This window comes from Salarias fasciatus, chromosome 18, assembly GCF_902148845.1.
Source record: "Salarias fasciatus chromosome 18, fSalaFa1.1, whole genome shotgun sequence".
Lineage (NCBI taxonomy): Eukaryota > Metazoa > Chordata > Actinopteri > Blenniiformes > Blenniidae > Salarias > Salarias fasciatus.
In genome coordinates, this window is record NC_043762.1 from 12,065,217 (window position 1) to 12,081,788 (window position 16,572).

The 16,572-nt window shown below is 43.6% G+C and overlaps 1 protein-coding gene across 1 annotated transcript; it reads right to left on the reverse strand.

Moving 5' to 3' along the window:
• Positions 1–1,217: 1,217 nt before the first annotated feature.
• On the reverse strand, positions 1,218–11,164 carry LOC115405651 (desmoglein-2-like). Its single transcript, XM_030115288.1, has 14 exons — positions 11,021–11,164; positions 9,654–9,770; positions 8,608–8,763; positions 8,367–8,508; positions 7,904–8,067; positions 7,595–7,729; positions 7,189–7,374; positions 6,817–7,079; positions 6,542–6,684; positions 6,242–6,463; positions 4,832–5,062; positions 4,422–4,549; positions 4,022–4,336; positions 1,218–3,589 (listed from the first exon to the last, which is right to left on the reverse strand). The coding sequence occupies exons 1-14, from the start codon at positions 11,072–11,074 to the stop codon at positions 2,615–2,617; spliced, it is 3,231 nt and encodes a 1,076-aa protein (XP_029971148.1). The 5' UTR covers positions 11,075–11,164; the 3' UTR covers positions 1,218–2,614.
• Between the last annotated feature and the right edge of the window lie 5,408 nt (positions 11,165–16,572).

The window sequence follows — 16,572 nt, forward strand, 5'->3', positions numbered from 1 at the left end:
CTCTACAAATGCACAGACTGTGCAGAGGGGCCTCTTTGGACTATCTTGGACAGATATACCTCGTGAATCACACACTTGATACCTACCAAATTCTTCACTGTAGCATCTAGTGCCTGCATGACTGCAAAACCCTCTTGTCAACTTGAGTTGTTAATGATGCTTTTATTTATTGTATTTGACACAAATTTGTGTTTTGTTTTTCTTTCTGTTTGTCTGTTTTGTTTTGTTTTTTTGAATTAAAAAAAAAAAGATTCCCGGATCAAAAAAAAAAAAGAAAAAAAAAAAGATCACTCACTTTTTTCAAAAAATGATTGATGGTAAATTACGACAGCATTTGATGCATCATGCAGCCGTAGGCTGATTGTGTTCAATATATTTACTATAGAAAGGGAGTGTTGAAGAAGAAGAAGAATGAGGAAGGGTGTCTCCACCAACCCAGGAGCGGTTTTTCCTCAGAATGGCGTCATCGTTGTAATTGGTGTGATGAAATCTTAACAAAAAAGGGAAAGAAAGAAAAAAAGTGCTCACATTAACACGTATTGCTTAAACAGAAAGTTGAAGATATTTTATTACAAAGGACAAAGTCAACCAAAGTTCATCACGCTACATAAGAACAAGTGTTTCTGAATTCCCAGTTGTTTTCAGAGCTGAACTGTGGAGGTTGTCTAAGCTCCGCCCCCAAAGGTGGACACTCTTACTGCTGACATCTTGAAGAGTCAATCAGTCATCAAAACGTCTCTGTGGGCTCAGTCGACCTTTTACCTTTTAGGTATTTATGAGTCTGTAGTCCTGCTTTTATCCCTGAACGCATTTTTTGGGGACATTTCCTGTTATCAGTGACAGGAACCTGATCCGCCACTCTCTCAGCTCTTTGTTCAGGCGACGCCTGAATGGACCCTCTTTTCACTCGTCGATCAAGAAACCTGTTTTGTCCTTTTGACACAGGTCAGCTAAGAAAAACCTGTCGACAAACCCAACGTTCAACAGCCACTAAAAATCCAGAGAATGAAGCTATTTGTGAGATAAAAATAATCCCGAACAGGGAAACTTCATGGTGTGTTTAATAGTTTTTGAGCTATTGAGATCTAAACAGTTCCTGTCTGTTGCCAACAATTTTTCTATAAAAAATTTACACTTTTTTTTTTTTGGCATACAAAGTTACATAATTGATGTAAATCTTGAGACAGTGTGTAAAATGAGGAAAGACAGCCAAATAGTCTTTGTGTTTGATTTATTATGACGGAAAATACAAAACTTAAAAAAAAAATAATTAAAACATATTTATTAGCATGTTGCTAAAGCAGTGGTGCACTACCTTAAAAACACATTGATCTCAGTGCTTTACAAGCTCACCCTTTATTATTTAGCACATACCCTAATGATTTAACCTTTATGCACACATACACACCAATACATAAAAAAAGGACTGTCATGGTGTCATCAGGATTTCTGTACAGAAATGAGACATTTTAGAACTACAGAAATATACATAAAGACCAAAAAACAGAGTGCAAGAACTCAATGTGCATTTAAGGAGCTGCTTTGGATCACAGACGTCTTCCTTTTGGGATGAGTTTGGTCTTCTCTTTGGTTTGCAGGCGGAGGGCGGGGCTCAGCAGTTGGAAAGTATATAAAACAAACATCGACCTTCTCCCTACTCGGCGAGGCCTCCAAGCAATTCCTGATTATCAAGTACAGCAGTTCAACAGTGAGACAAATAACTTCTAGCACGGCTAAAGCTTGCAAACCCAGCGTGATTAAAAAAAAAAAAAAAAAATTTAAAGTAAGAATCTGGTCTTGAAAGCGTGCTTTCGTTCAGCTGACTGTAACAGTCACAGCAGCTCTTTCCAATGTCGTGTAGGTTAGTAAGATCGCACACGGTCACATCCTTGAAACAGTTAAACGTCTGTACCAGTGGTGTCCAGCAGATATTTCCATCACCCGCTCTCTGATCAGAAGAAAAGTTCTCTCAAGTCTTGTCTTTGAAATAAAATATGAATTGTTGTTTGCTTTCCCACACATTCCCACTGGAGTGCTCTCTGCTTGACTTCTATTTGCAACCGCTCTTAAACATGTAAACAGAACTTCTTACCTGGTGTGACAGGCTGGGATATTGCCACTGATTTATTACAGCCTCCTGACAAGCTACAGGGTTTTTTTTTTTAAATAATTTGTTCTGTGCTTGTTCCAGGTACTATGCATCGGGACATGAAGTTTTCCCTTTTTTTATTGTTTGTTTTGTTTCATGGGTGCACCATGGGCTTGTTTGGATCTGTCCTATTGATTCATGCTAGGTGGGGTGTCAGGCTTGTTTGGCTTGTGAGGCAGTAATCTGACACCTGGCTGGACATTTTTGGGAGCAGAAGTGTATGGAAATACCTTTTGTTCACATAATACACCTTAAATGCCTCTGAATGGTTTATTCATTTAACTGTAATACTGTGTTTATCAGTACTCGATGAAAAGTCTGATTCTAACAAGAAAATAACTGAACTTAGTGTTTTACCTTGTTGATGAGGACATACAGTATTGCACTCTCCTGGTTTTAGCACACTTTAAATTCTACCTGCGTGGATAGATGGATTTTTTATTTGGTGTTGGAAACTGGGTCCTTCTAAGCCCTGGAGGTGGACTCCACGTTTCTCTCTGTCACGGAGACCTTCTTGCGTTGCACCACCACTCTCTGGGCCCCTTGCGCCTTGGGCGCGGCCGCCATGGTGAAATCCTCAGTTGACCCCGCCGACCCGCGCGAGCCCATTGAAAAGCCGGAAGTGTGCATCTGGAAGGCCTGACCTTTGACCTCCAGGCCGTGATCCACAGAGTCCCGCCCCACCTGAGCGAAGCCTCGGGCGGCGGCATGCTCCCTGCCCGACGAGCCGTTCTCCACCAACAGCACCTGCCTGGACCGGGACGTGGTTCCCGTGGAAAGGCCTGCCGCGCTCTGCCCCGCTGCCCCGATCGGTCCCGTCTGCCGGTCCACCAGCACCACGCCTTGGGAACCTTGGAGGCCGCCGACTTGCACCAGCCCCTGAGTCAGCCCCACTTGGCCCGTAGCCTGCTGGGCACCGCCGGCCACTAGCATGACTTGGGGCTGAGACTCGACGACGTACATGGGTGCGGCGGTGTAGTACATGGCAGGCTGCTGGATGAGAACCGTCTGATTGGGAATGACAACCTTTTCCTGGATCTGCACATTGGGAACAGTGGTTAACCCCTGGGCTCGCTTGGTGAAGCTCTCTTGGATGAAGGTGGAGGATCCAGATGCTACGTTGGAGGTGTTGAGAGTGTTGATGCCCAGTCGGTCTCTGTCCCTCACTGTCTCCGTGTGAGTGTGGATGTGAGTCGAGGTGGAAGGCCTGATGGGAGGAACCGACACCGTCACATCCTCGGTCTCGGTCACTACGGTTCCCTGACAAATGTCAGCCAGGGTTTTGAATTTAGGCCCCAGGTCATCAAGGAAGGAGAGGTCATTGTCGTTTTCGAGAAGACTGCAGCTGCTGACAGAACCCGCCAGAGACTCGCGACCCTCATAGTCGTAGACCAGGAAGCTGTCCTTCTGCTGAGGCTGCTGTGCTGCGTGGCTCGATTTCTGCAGAAATAATACAGGACTTCAACTGTTGTGAAAGTACAGACTCCTCGTGCTTCATTACTGTTACGTCTTTACAAGTGTCGTGGAGTTTCTTTACTGCATCTCTTAGCTAACCCTGGCTCTAAGTAGGACATCTTTTTCACATAGCCGTGCCAGCAAAGGAAGATGCTCTATCATCTGGATGTTAGCGCTACTAGAAAAGATTGATGAATTATTGACAACATGAAAGAAGCATCAACGAAACAGCTGACGTAAACTCCCAAAATGTAAGCAGTACCTACAAAAGGAAGCTAACTGTCTTACAACCATGCTAATGCTACTCACAGCTAGCACAGAAGCGGGCTAATGTTACTTAAAGTCAACCGTCTATCCACCTGAGTATGTTTTATAAAGAATGTTAAAGAAGGATAAGTCTTTTAGAAAGTTACTCACACTAGAATAGTACTCCCCCAGGAACTGTTCGGACAGCGCCATCCCGTCAAAAGCTCCGCCGCTGTAATGCGAGTAGCCATATCCTTGTCCTTGCATCATATCCATCTCCTCCAGCCCGCCGCCTCGCCTGTACTGGTTGTACATGTTGATATTCTCAGTCACCAGAGTGGACGTGTTCATGCCGAAACCCGCTCCTCCGCCCAGTCCTCCGCCCGCTGCTCCTAACTCGTAGCCTTTGCTCCCAAAGTTGTTGATGTTGGTGGCATTGAGCGTGTCGGCATCCACATCCAACGGGACTTGGAGGAGGGGAACATCCTGAAAGGAAAATGTATTAAAAAAAAAACTAAAGTGAGTCAAGTTTGCGAATTTGCAGAGGAAGCTGTTGCGCTGATGAGAGCACCTTGTCCTCTCCTTGTCCCTCGGTGTGATATGAAATCAGCTGTTGCTTCGTCTCGAACGGCATCGCTTTGAAGTCTCCGATAGCGGCGGTTCCTCCGCACAGGCAGAAGAGTAGCAGACACGGAATGACTAAAACAAAAAAAGACACATTTAATACCACATCAAAGCAAAGCGCCTTATTAATCCCTGTGATCATGTCAAACTAAGTCCTCGTCAATCGGAATTACTTTTATCCTCTAACGTCAAGAGGCACAATAAGCTAATAATTGTGTAAAAATGCGAGCTGGAGCCAGGATGTTCCCTCATCTTTGTGACCCACCCATTCGATTTGCTCTCAGAGCATGCTCCAACATGCTGGATAAGGTAACTGGGCCAGGAAAACGATTATGATGAGAAAATATGTGCACTCACGCAGAAGCAGCAGGAGTCCCAGAAGCAGGAGGAGGATCCCTGCGGCTCCGAGGCCGGCTGTGGACACGTTGCGTGCCGAACACGTCCTCGTCACCTCGTGGCACGTGCACACGGTCAGGTCGATGATCTGGTCCTCGGCGCACACTTTTCCCTGCTGGTCCTTGATCTCCACCATCACTTTGTAGTGGCCCGGCCACAAGTTGGCTTGGTCTCGAAGGATGACGGTGGTTGCTAAAGACAGAGGGCAGGTTCATGTAAAGGCCCCAGAGTGTTAACGGTCAATGATTTAGAGTAAATACAAACATTATATACCAATCACACAAGTTTTTTTTCTTTCTAAGCTACATGCTACAACTGTGTTGGCATGTACACGCTCTTTAAATTTAGATGATGAACCTGATACAATAAATACGGATAGGCTGTTTTTTTTTTTTCTTTTAAACATAGTACAGTGGCTAGTCTTTCAATAACAAGGTTGCAGGTTCAAATCTCAGACAGCCTGTTGGTAGAAATGTGCTTGTCGTAGACCTTTTTCATTTGTGTGTGTGAATGGGTGAATGTGACTACCAATGTAAAACACTTTGGGGCTACAGAGGCAGCGAAAAAAGCACCATATACTTTGATCTTATTGCACTTTTAATTTAGTTTTACCAAGTTTAGATGATCATTTGTTCTTTACTTAGTAATAAAACTGTGAATGACAAATCCGACTGTAAACAGGAGCTGGCGTCGGAGGATCCTTCCCGTGATAAAAACGTTGTGTCACTCATGAGTGTTATATAACGAAGCAGTTGTCACTAAAAGCAGAGGGAAGAAAACACAATGCCACTAAATCTGCAACCATTCTCTCACCTCTGGTCTTTTGGATCATTACATGCATCCAAACACATAACACTGAACCACCACGTCACTGCTGGTCTGGCTAATATGCACCATTTGACAGCCAATGCCGTGTGCGTGTTTTTTTTTCTTTTCCCCCCCCCCAAAAATTCTCGACGAGGCAAAATGAAATTGGTAGATTTGGTTTGTTTGCTAATCGCTCCAACAAATTGTCTCCCAGTTTGATGCCAAAGTGTCCTTGGGCAAAAAAACTACTCCCTTTTTGGCTCCACATAATGGGTGTGCGCCACCTGGCATGGCAATGTTCACATGTGGCGTGTGTTTATTACTGTTGAAAGGAATGCATTATGAAGTAACATGTTACAATAACACTGTTACTTCTGTAAATAATGAACAATGAACCAAATGCTACAATGAAATTTTGAACGTTTGTTACAATCGAGGAGCTTCAGAGATTTATTTTGTTGTGAAGAGCTGCAGAGCTGCTGTCTCTCTCCCTCTCAGTCACGCTAACTCATGTCCAAGTCCCGATTACAGGGAACTCTTGTTTGATTAGGGCTTCGCTCTCACCATTTAAAGGCTCCACCATCCACTTCCCCGAGCTGCTGCTGCTGACCACAGAGAACTCAAACGGGTACGAGTTGGGGAACAGGTCCTCATCCACGGCCGTGACGTAGATCACGTTGTCGTCCAGGCACATGGTCTGCGTGGTGGCGGTCAGTGTGGGGCAGTTATCGTTGAAGTCCTCCACCTGGATGGCGATGGTGCCCGTCGCGGTTTTGGAGGGTTTGTCTGAAAGCCGTCAACAGTGAATAGACCTGCGCGGTGACAGTTGAGGATTGACCGCTCTCGCGTGTTTATGAGGCTCACCGTCGGAAATGCAGATAATCTCGGCGTAATACGTTCCATTCTTCAAGTACTTGGACTCTCGGTCCGGCACTTTGGTCAGCCGGATGTCTGCTGTTCTCTCATCAATAATCAGCAGGTTCTGCTCATCGCGGATCTTTGCATACCTGAAAATATAGAAAAGATTTTACTGACTTGCATGAAAGATGCAAGACCAATTAAGTTTTCCCAACTGATTGATCAAAATAAAACCGTTTTTCACTGAGATGATTAAAAAAAGTCAAACAGAGTAGTTGTACCTCACGTTGGTGGCCGTCTGCAGCGTGTCGCTGTCGATGGCGGCGTAGCTGGCGATGACCTTGTTGATGGAGACGGACGACTGGTCCTCGGAGATGGTCACCACCTTGACGGTCGGCTGGAATCTGGGGCCCTCCTTCTGGTTGACCACGTTGATTGTGATGGGGTACGATTTTCCCGTGACCACGACGGAGGAGCTGTACGCCGCTTTGTTGGAGACGGCCACGTCCAGATTGAGCGTCTTTAGCTCCTCATAGTCCAGAGCCTGGAGATTCCAGCCCAGTGAGTTAAATAAAGCACATGAATCACATATTTATGTTGTGGAAACCGAGTCTATGAAAGCAGCAGTCTTTTTTTTTTTTTCACATTTTTACCTTGTTAATCATAATAATCCCCTCATTGGTCTTCGAGTCTGTGGTGATGGTGAAGTAACCGCCTTCGTTTCCGGAGACGATTTCATAAACCGCCTCCCAGTTTTCGGTGTACATCATGTCCTTGTCGATGGCTTGGATCCGCAACACTTCCACGTTGACGGTGTTCTCCTCCACACTGCCCACGTACTGATCATGAAACACACAAACACACACACAACAGCCAACATCAGACATGATAGGGACAAAGAAGAAGGCTGAAAACAGATAATTTGCAGTAAAAATTATGAATAACAACACTTCATCTGCTTCACAATGGTTTGTTCCATTTCCTGCCTGTGGGCCAGTGGAAGTGTTTTCTTAGAGATTTGGTTTGACCCTAAAAATGGCATTTTCTGGTCAAACCTACCGTGTCTTTCTCCAGGGTTGGAATGTTGTCGTTTATGTCCAGAAGTTTGATCTGGACCTGCCCGGTTCCCGAGTTACCGCCTGACGCTCCGTTCAAGTCGGAGGCTTTAATCATCAGATTGTAAGTGTCCTTTGTCTAAAACATGAAACATGAGAAAAAAAAAAATCTTAAACAAAAGTACTCCCAATGTGACTCATCCATTAAAACAAAGTGTATAGTGTTTTCAGATTGCAAGTGGCGTCATTGTGAAACTTAGTATTTTTAAAAAAAAATTTCTGTTAAATTACTGGAAGACGAAGCGTGACTCACCTCCCGGTCCAAAGTGTTGCGTTGCACTATGATTTCTCCGGTTCGAGAGTTGATGGAGAACATCCCGCCGACGTTGCTCTGCTCCACGATGCTGTAGTGGACCTGTGAGTGCAGCGTGTTCGCCTCGTCGGCGTCGGTAGCGATCACTCTCATGACAACAGTACCTGGAAGCACAAACGACGCACAAAATATTAAAACCCAGCCAAACGCTGTCTGTGTTTTTAAAGAAAGAGACAAAAAGTAGACGGTTTGGACTAATTCTGGTTCATTTACAGCCTATTGTGTTGATCAATGCGGCAAATCAATTAATAAAATCCAATGAAATTAAGTGTTTTTGTTGACTTTAACTGTTTCACATCTTTTCATCTATTTCTTAACAATTTTTCACACTTTTAGGACACTTTCTAAAAACTGTTTTAACCCAGACGCCGCAGCCTGAACACAGTTTGTCTTCCTGTTTTACCTGCTGCACTCGATTCCTTGACGGATCCCACTTGATTCATTTGAATAACGGGCGGGCAGTCGTTCACGTCCTCCACTGTGATTATCAGGTCGATATCCTTCTCAGCTCGGGTGCCGTCCATGTACTTAGCGATGCCTTTTAACTATAAAAAAAAAAAAAAAAAAAAAGAAGAAATTATTTGACCATTCCTTTGCGGTTGAATCTCAGATTACTTCTAGAAATAGTATTTGAGAGCGCTTACGTGGTAAGAAGCGACCTTCTCTCGGTCCAGTATGGTGTAGACTTTTACAAACCCGGTATTGGGGTCAACACCAAACACACCCACCGGATTTTGATCCACCCCGGGCCCTGTGAGGGAATATCGAATCTTGGTGAAGTTCTCCTTATCCGAACGGATCTGGAATACAAAAACACAGAGTGAGAACATGACAGGGGCGTTTTAAACTGATATTTTATGGGGAAATTAGGGCAATGAGTATGCCTGTCATTTTTACAGGTGTATTTTGCCTTCCCGTCACACCACAATGATCCTTTTTCTTTTTTTTTTTTTTTTGCCCTTGAGGCAGGTTTTACTGTCGCGTGTTCTTTTGTCTGTGCTGCACTTTCTTAGCAAAACAACCTGCGGGGCATTTCAGTGATTTCAAACGTGACGTTTCAAAAACCATTTCAGAGCTTCTGATAAATCCGAGCCAGACTGAAGGCAAATCACTGCAAAAAGCAGGAAAAAAACAACCGAACTCTCAATGTCATTCTGCTTCTGCACTAACATGGCACTGGTCTGTGCTGTTTATATGGCCTTATTATGGGCTGTTTATGTGCTACATTGTTATTTCTGTTCACATAAGGATAAAAACTCATAACTGTATTCATCGGATATGATGTATTTATGTGCATTTTAAGAATACACTAATGGAAAAAGTCCTTTATTTTGAAGCTCTCTGCTAGAGCTGTTGTGATGTAAAATTTGCTTTTAAATTTGTTGAACGTGGAAAAGATTACAGCTTTAGCATTAGGAATGCAGGAGCTAATGGGTGCTAGCATCTTAGCATTAGCTGTAATTTTTTTTTTCTTACTTTCTACTTTCCTCCTTTGCTTGCGTTCTGACTACTTATGTTGTCTGGGATTTGTTTTGTGACTGCGTGGAAAAATGAATCAGATTATCGGGTATACATGCACAAATAAATCAGATTACTGGGTGGAGCTTTAGGTGTGTTGACTGAGCTCTGAGTACTTCAACTTGATGAAACATGCATTGCCGCATTGCATTGACAATGAAGCGCGACTGACTTTTGCGATGAACTCCAGGCCGGTGTAGTCGTTGTTCTCCAACAGCCGCCTGGGCGCCGTGATCCATTCTCGTTTGTGTCTCTGGAGACCGTTTCCCTCCGACTCCACGGGGACGACCTGCGAGGACACAAAGACACACCGGGGGTCACACGCTGCACCCTCGAAGCCCATGCTATTTCCAAATCGGAATCTTCTCCATCCAAAGAATCAAACATTTATTTAAATTATGACTCTTAATTGTAACCATGTATCTACTTTGGATTTTAGAAGTAACTCCGCTGAGTGCATTGTATAAATTGTAACAAGGTATGAGGGAAGTCACAAACTTGAAAGAGAAAAAGGATACTGTTTGATTCCAGTAATGTGAGCAATCATCCTGATGTTATAAAATATTGAGGAGTTCACCTTATCCAGTCGTTAGTTGTAAGCATTTTCTTAGAACAATAAATTGCATTGCAAAAAAGAAACAAGCTGTACTCAGTTATAAGTCAATCTACTATTGTAACATGTATTTGTAATCTGTGACTTGAATAAAGCTACTGACATTACTTTAACTGTACTCAAATGCAAGAAAAAGTACAGCTTTTGGGTAATTCCAGCGATTGATTATTTGTAATTTGTTACTTCTACTTCCAAATTGTACTCAGTTACAAGTAAGAGTCCAGTTTATTACAGTGTGAATATGCAAAGTACCAAGCGCTCATTTCAAAAGCTCCTCAGAGAATTACCTCCAAGCACATTTGATTGTACTGCCAAGAGCAATAAATCATCATCTTAATTACAAGTAGAAATACCATTGTTAAAAAGTACAGCTTACCAACATATTAAATCCCACCACAAATATTGTTTTGGTACAACTCATTTCACTGATGTAAGATTTAAGAAGTTGATTTATTCTAAAATGTGACTGGATTGTCAATAAGTTAAAGCTTGTCAACTAAATGTACAAAGTATTCATCTCCTAAACTAATAAGAGTATTAGATACAAACACATTTATTTGATACATAACCAGGCAGTTAGAAGTGAAAGGGCTGCTGTTTCAAAAAGTTATAAGTAATCCGTTACTTCCGTAATAAAAAAACAGACCGTTCCTCTTTAATTTGGATTCAAACTTCAAGCGTGGAGCCTCTTTCAGCATTCCGACTTCAGCATTAAGAAATAAATAAATAAATAAGTAATGTACGTTTCCCCAAGGGCAATAGAAAACAACGCGTCAACAACTTTTGCGCATTTTGGTATCTTTACGCTGCGTAAGCGGATCTCTCCGTCCTGACACCGACGAAGGCAGAGGAGAGCCACACCTGTGTGAGACCTCCACACACAATCCCCACGTCTGTTTTAATACGTTACCCACAGTTCCACTTACTTGCAGGAGAGCCGTCAGCAGGAGGAAAGCGCACCATTTTAGCGGCGGAGCCATTTTTACGCGGAATAATGAAAAAAAAAAGAAAAGTAGTGGATCGTCCCGGAGAAGAGAAAAATGTGTCTGAATGCGTCGTCTGTTGTTGGTGTGGTGAAGACTTTGACCCGATGGAAGGGCATGGAGACGTTTTACAGCGAGAGGCGGGTCCTGATCTCGTTTGATTGCTCATGGGCCGCTGATAACAGGAGGAACGGGGCAGGACGCGTCCTCAGTGCGCACGGCGGCGGTATTGGTGTGCGCGAGCTATTGTCTGCGAGCAGGGCGGGGGGTGGAGGAGGAGGGGGAGCAGAAACACATTATGCTCTTTTTAATAAATGTGGCGCGTCAAATACGGTTGTTTCCTCAAGTTTTCAGCTGGTAAACTACCCACACTGAACATTTTCAAACTTTGAAAATCCAAGCTACTATAGGATAAGAAATGGACCCACTTCGATGTATATATTCAAGATTATAACATTTGTAGGGGGAAAAAAAATCAAGTTGTGACTTTAATCTCATCATTCGAAGGGGAAAACGAAGTCCTGGCCCACTTTAAGGTTAAAATCCCAAAGGAAAATGTCATAATTCAGACTTTAATCTGAGAATTTTGAGGAAGATAAAATCAAAATTAAAAAAAAAAGTCATAAATCTGGAGGGAAAGGACATTCTTGTGAGGATGAAACTGTAAAATTCTGACTTTATTCTGAGAAATCTGAGCAAAACGGTAAAAAAAAAAAAAAAAAAAAATCTGAAAAAAGTCAGAAATCTGAAGGGAAAAGTCAGAATTATGAGGATGAAATGGCAGATTTGTGGCTGTAATTTTAAAATTCTTCAGTCAAATTGTGAAAAGAAGTCTGCAATGTGTCAGTGATATTGTGAGAAAAAAAAGATTTGTGAATTTAAACTCAAAATTCTCAGGAATAATTATGAGAAACAAAACAATCTGAATTTATAAATTTAATTTGGGAAATCTGACAGCAAAAGTCTGAATTCCAAGTCACACACTTCATCATTTTGAGAGGCCGTAATCCTTTTCCCTCAGTTGATACTATGCAGAGTTTATTTATATTCTCACAATCCTTTCTAAATGTAACGCTCTACATCTGCTCACTGCTTTCTTCACTGGAGTGTCAAACTTCGCCGGAGCCCGGGAAATTCTTCAGGAGCGCAGCACAGTTTCTGGGGTCACCACGTCTCGAAACACTCCGCGGCACAATGGCCTCAGTGTGCGAGGGTGCAGTGAGTTTGTTTTACACAGGGACAAAGAGATAAGAAATAGATGCAGTGGAGCACAGGCGGCGTTGCCAAGAGACATGAAACTTTTATTCTGAGGGGCGGAGAGTGAGAGGGAGAGTGAGAGTGAGAGTGAGAGGGCGAGGAAGGGCTGGTGTCAGTTTCTGTGTGTCTGACTGGGCCTTGGTGCACCGGGGAAGGACAGACGGGTAATTATATGTCTGTGACAATAAGACGGGACTGCCAGAGTGCTACCATCACTGGGTAATGAGTCAACTTCAGAAGTCACCTTTACACAGTCAAAGTTATTTATTTACACCTTTCCCAGTGTGTTGAACTGATATTTCTTCTATTTTCACTGTGATCTTTATCACGGGTGAGTTGAGCAGATTGTCGGGAGCGTCTTTCATCGTATTATCATGTGGTACAATAACTCGTATATGTTACAACTGTGGTAATAAACACGGCGAGGAGGTATTATCTGTCTGGGGGCGACAATAAAACCTGAAAATTTGTCTCATAAAAGTAGTATTTGTGAATTTACGATGCAGCTGTTGTAATGGAGTGTTTCATTGTGCAGATATACATAGCATATAGTACTACGAGTATATATAATGTATAATAGAGCATCGTATCCCTGTGTGTGATTTATCATGCTCTGATAAACTGATAACATCAAATGAATATATGCTGGAAATTACATTTTTCCACATCCCTCAATGAATTGTAATTTTTTTTTAGTTTGCCCATCTTGCTCAAGTGCATCTGTCAACGGCACCAGAGGGGACGACTCCCTGCAGTTACGTCAATGCTCGGTGTCACCAGCGTTCTGAGTCAGCGTCAGAGGCAACAGGTGGAGTGTGACCTGCTGGATGACAAACACACTTCTCCTGAAGCGTGACCGACAGATTTACCAAAGAAAAAGGTGAATCAGGTGTGACAGCTGAGCGTGGGAGACCGCGCTCTCACCCTGAAGTTTCCGTCATTTGGAGAGGTTTGATTCTGACGGGTTTATTTGAGCCGCTTCAGTGGTCTGGGAGTGTCGCCGGCACGTCCACTTCCGGTTTTGAGCCGCCAAACAAACCACTTCCTCCCGAGTCCAGAGGCCGTTCCGTCAGTCTGCCGGCTCCCACCTGTGTGACGGGGGTCAGTGGAACCAGGCGGAAGCGCTCGTGTGAGATCTGGTGCGTGCTTATGCAATTATAGTGTCAAAGAAACAAAACAAAAAAATCATGGAGCAGGTATGCATTAGAGATTTGTCTTGGACCGTCACCAGGCAACGGGCCACTCGCCCGTGACGTGGACGTTTGTATCTGCTGCTCCTCTGGCGCCCGTCCAAAAGGGAGCGGAGCGCCGGGTGGGGCGCATGCTTGAGGTGCACGCTGAAACTTTCTTACCTCGGGGAGATGCAAGTGGCTGTCGTAAAAAGAAAGACAAACAAAAGAGCCACAAGCGGACGACCTGGATTGCAGTTAGAATCTTCTAGAGGCCGCCGGGTGACTCAACCCTCCGGTTCCGGTTCGGCCTTCCGGTGCCGCAGGGAAGTTTCCAGTCGTCATGCCCGTGAGGCTGTTGTCAAAGAAAAAAAAAAAATGCATGTTGCAATCTCAGAGAGCAACAATAAACAGGTGTGTTCAAAGATCGAAAAGCTTCAAACAGCTGTTAAGCTTTACGCTCCTGTTCCAAGATTATGATTCAAACACCAACAGAAATCAGTCGAGTCTGACTTCGGTGTAATGAGGCGTGTGCAGCACTCTGAACATTTAGTAATTTATTAAAGTTACCACTTCCTTGAGTCTCTTTTCATGTCCTGCTCTATAATCTGGATGTTAACTGAGGTTACATCAGTCAGCGGGAGGAAGATGCTCTAAAACCTGCACTTTCACTTCACTTCTGCGTGAAAAATCTCATGTTTAACCGGATAAGCAGCCGTGCAGATTACAAGCACTCTGTAATTTCCAGCTGTTGTTTGGAGTAAGCTTAAGAAGAAGGAGGTCAGACATGTTGTCACTAACACAGCCCTTGTTACAGTTTACTGTGCACACACACACACAATCACACTCACACACACACACACACACACACACACACACATACACACTGAGCCTCCACATAATCACAACTCTCCTTTCAGTTTGGAAGCAACACAAGAGAGGCTGTTTGCAGTCCAGAGCCTTTTGGTCCACGCCCACCACGGTCCGTCTTCCTGACATTTTCCTCACCTTTCCTGTTCCAACCCCCCACGACGACGTCTCACTTCCCTTTTTTTTTTTTTTTAATGAATCATCTGAAGCCAACCCGACAGAGTGTTTCAGAGGTCGCGGGGAGTTTCAGGCCCAGACCACTCTCACTCTGTTATCAGCAGTTTGCAGAGATAATATGAGAACCCAGCCTCCTACACACACACACACACACACACACACACACACACACACACACACACACACACACACACACACACACACACACACACACACACACACACACACACACACACACACACACACGCACTCAGCCTGCATTCCTGCGGTGTTGAGTGAGGAGCCCGATTCTGTTCGTCCTACCAGAACGAGCAGCAGAGGGGAGGGGAGGAGGAGTCCAGCCGGGGTCAATCTCCGTGTGGACCTGGGAGAGGTCCTGCAAAAAAAAACAAAAAAAAACAAGCAGGCAGCAGACATTGTTCCCAAAGCAAAAAAAGAAAAAAAAAAATCCCAAAACAAAACAAAGAAACATGCACAGATTTTGTTTGAAAAAACCTGTACAGAAAAAATGTCAGGCAGGACTTGGCTAACGTGGAAGACGTTTGGCTTCTTATCACTTCATTACTCAGACAACTCAAGGGAACAGCATGAACTGATGAAACCTCTTGGACGGGAGGACAAACGTCTCCCAAAACTAGTTTGGCTGATTCCATTGCTCTGAGATAGCATCCAATAACACACCCAAACCAGGCATGAGAAGCAGAAGAACGGATGTTATTTGTAATGATGTTGGGGATGCCTCCACTGGAGAAAGTCAGTTTTAGCGGCCGTAGATCACGACTCTGTTTTCTATGAAGAACAATTGATATAAAAGTTGAAATAAGATGCAAAAGTATAATTTGCTGTATCTAAAGCTACACTGAGCAAGAGAACAGTAGATGTAGCTGTGAAGCTGGCTGAAACATTGTCGAGAAAAAAAAAACCAAGTAAATCTTTACTTTTCTCCTCTTCATAACTCTGGAAAAGCTGTGATTATCTAAAATCTTTTCATCTGGTATACCAGAGATGCCAAACATGTGGCCTGCGGGGAAAAACCCTGTCCAAATAATGTGCTTTTATGGTTTTTGTTTTTGTTTTGATACAGTTTCTGTGCAGTTTTGGACGACTTACCAAATGAAACACAAAGAAAAATATGAAACCATCAGGTCGTAAGTGTGTAGCTACACTCTGAAAGCTACTTTATTGTGAGAGATAACAGTGTTTTATTCAAGACTCAGTCTCTGATTTTGACTAAAAGACTACCAACAAACAAAAGCTAACTAAATTTGTTGTGCTTATCTGGTCATTTTGCATTTGCTCTCTTCTTTTATCTCACTTTTTCAGTCTCATTGTGTCAGTTCTTTTCTTTTTGATCTTCAATATGTGGTAAGTATATAAAGCTGTTTTGTGTCTCTTTTCATGACTTCCTCATTCTTCTGTGAACACACTGGTATCAGATGTTTTGCCGCGGTTCTTTTAGTCCTGTTTGTTCCTCGTTTGGCCTGTTTTCGATTGTCCATCCGTCTTCTAAGCTGCTCTGAGCAGAGCAGGGTTGTTGGGGGAGCTGGAGCCCATCCCAGCTGACCACAGCGGGTTACACAGGGACGGGTCAGCAGTCCGTCACAGGACTGCCACTCACACACACACTCCCAGGGCATTTACAACCACCAGTCAAACCAAAACAAGTTTTCACATCAAGCCGAGTCAGCTTTATTGTCAATGCAGCAGGAGTTTGCAGAAGACAGAATTCAATCTGGACATGTTTGGACATGCAGAAGAACAACATGCAAACCCAAAGCTTCTCAGCTTGAACTCAGACTGAAATACTCCATTAACCATTACACCAGCTGTTCCCTACTTCATTATGGTCATTTTATATTGTTTATGTGGTTGTTTGGTATCTGTGTTGCTTGCTGCTCATTTTATCTCTGTTTAAAGTCCAGCTGTGACCATATTCCATGCATCTCTGTTTCACGCACTGTAACTTTAGAGTCAATTTGCCTGTCTCTCTCCAAGTACACACACTCTCATAGGAGATCACAA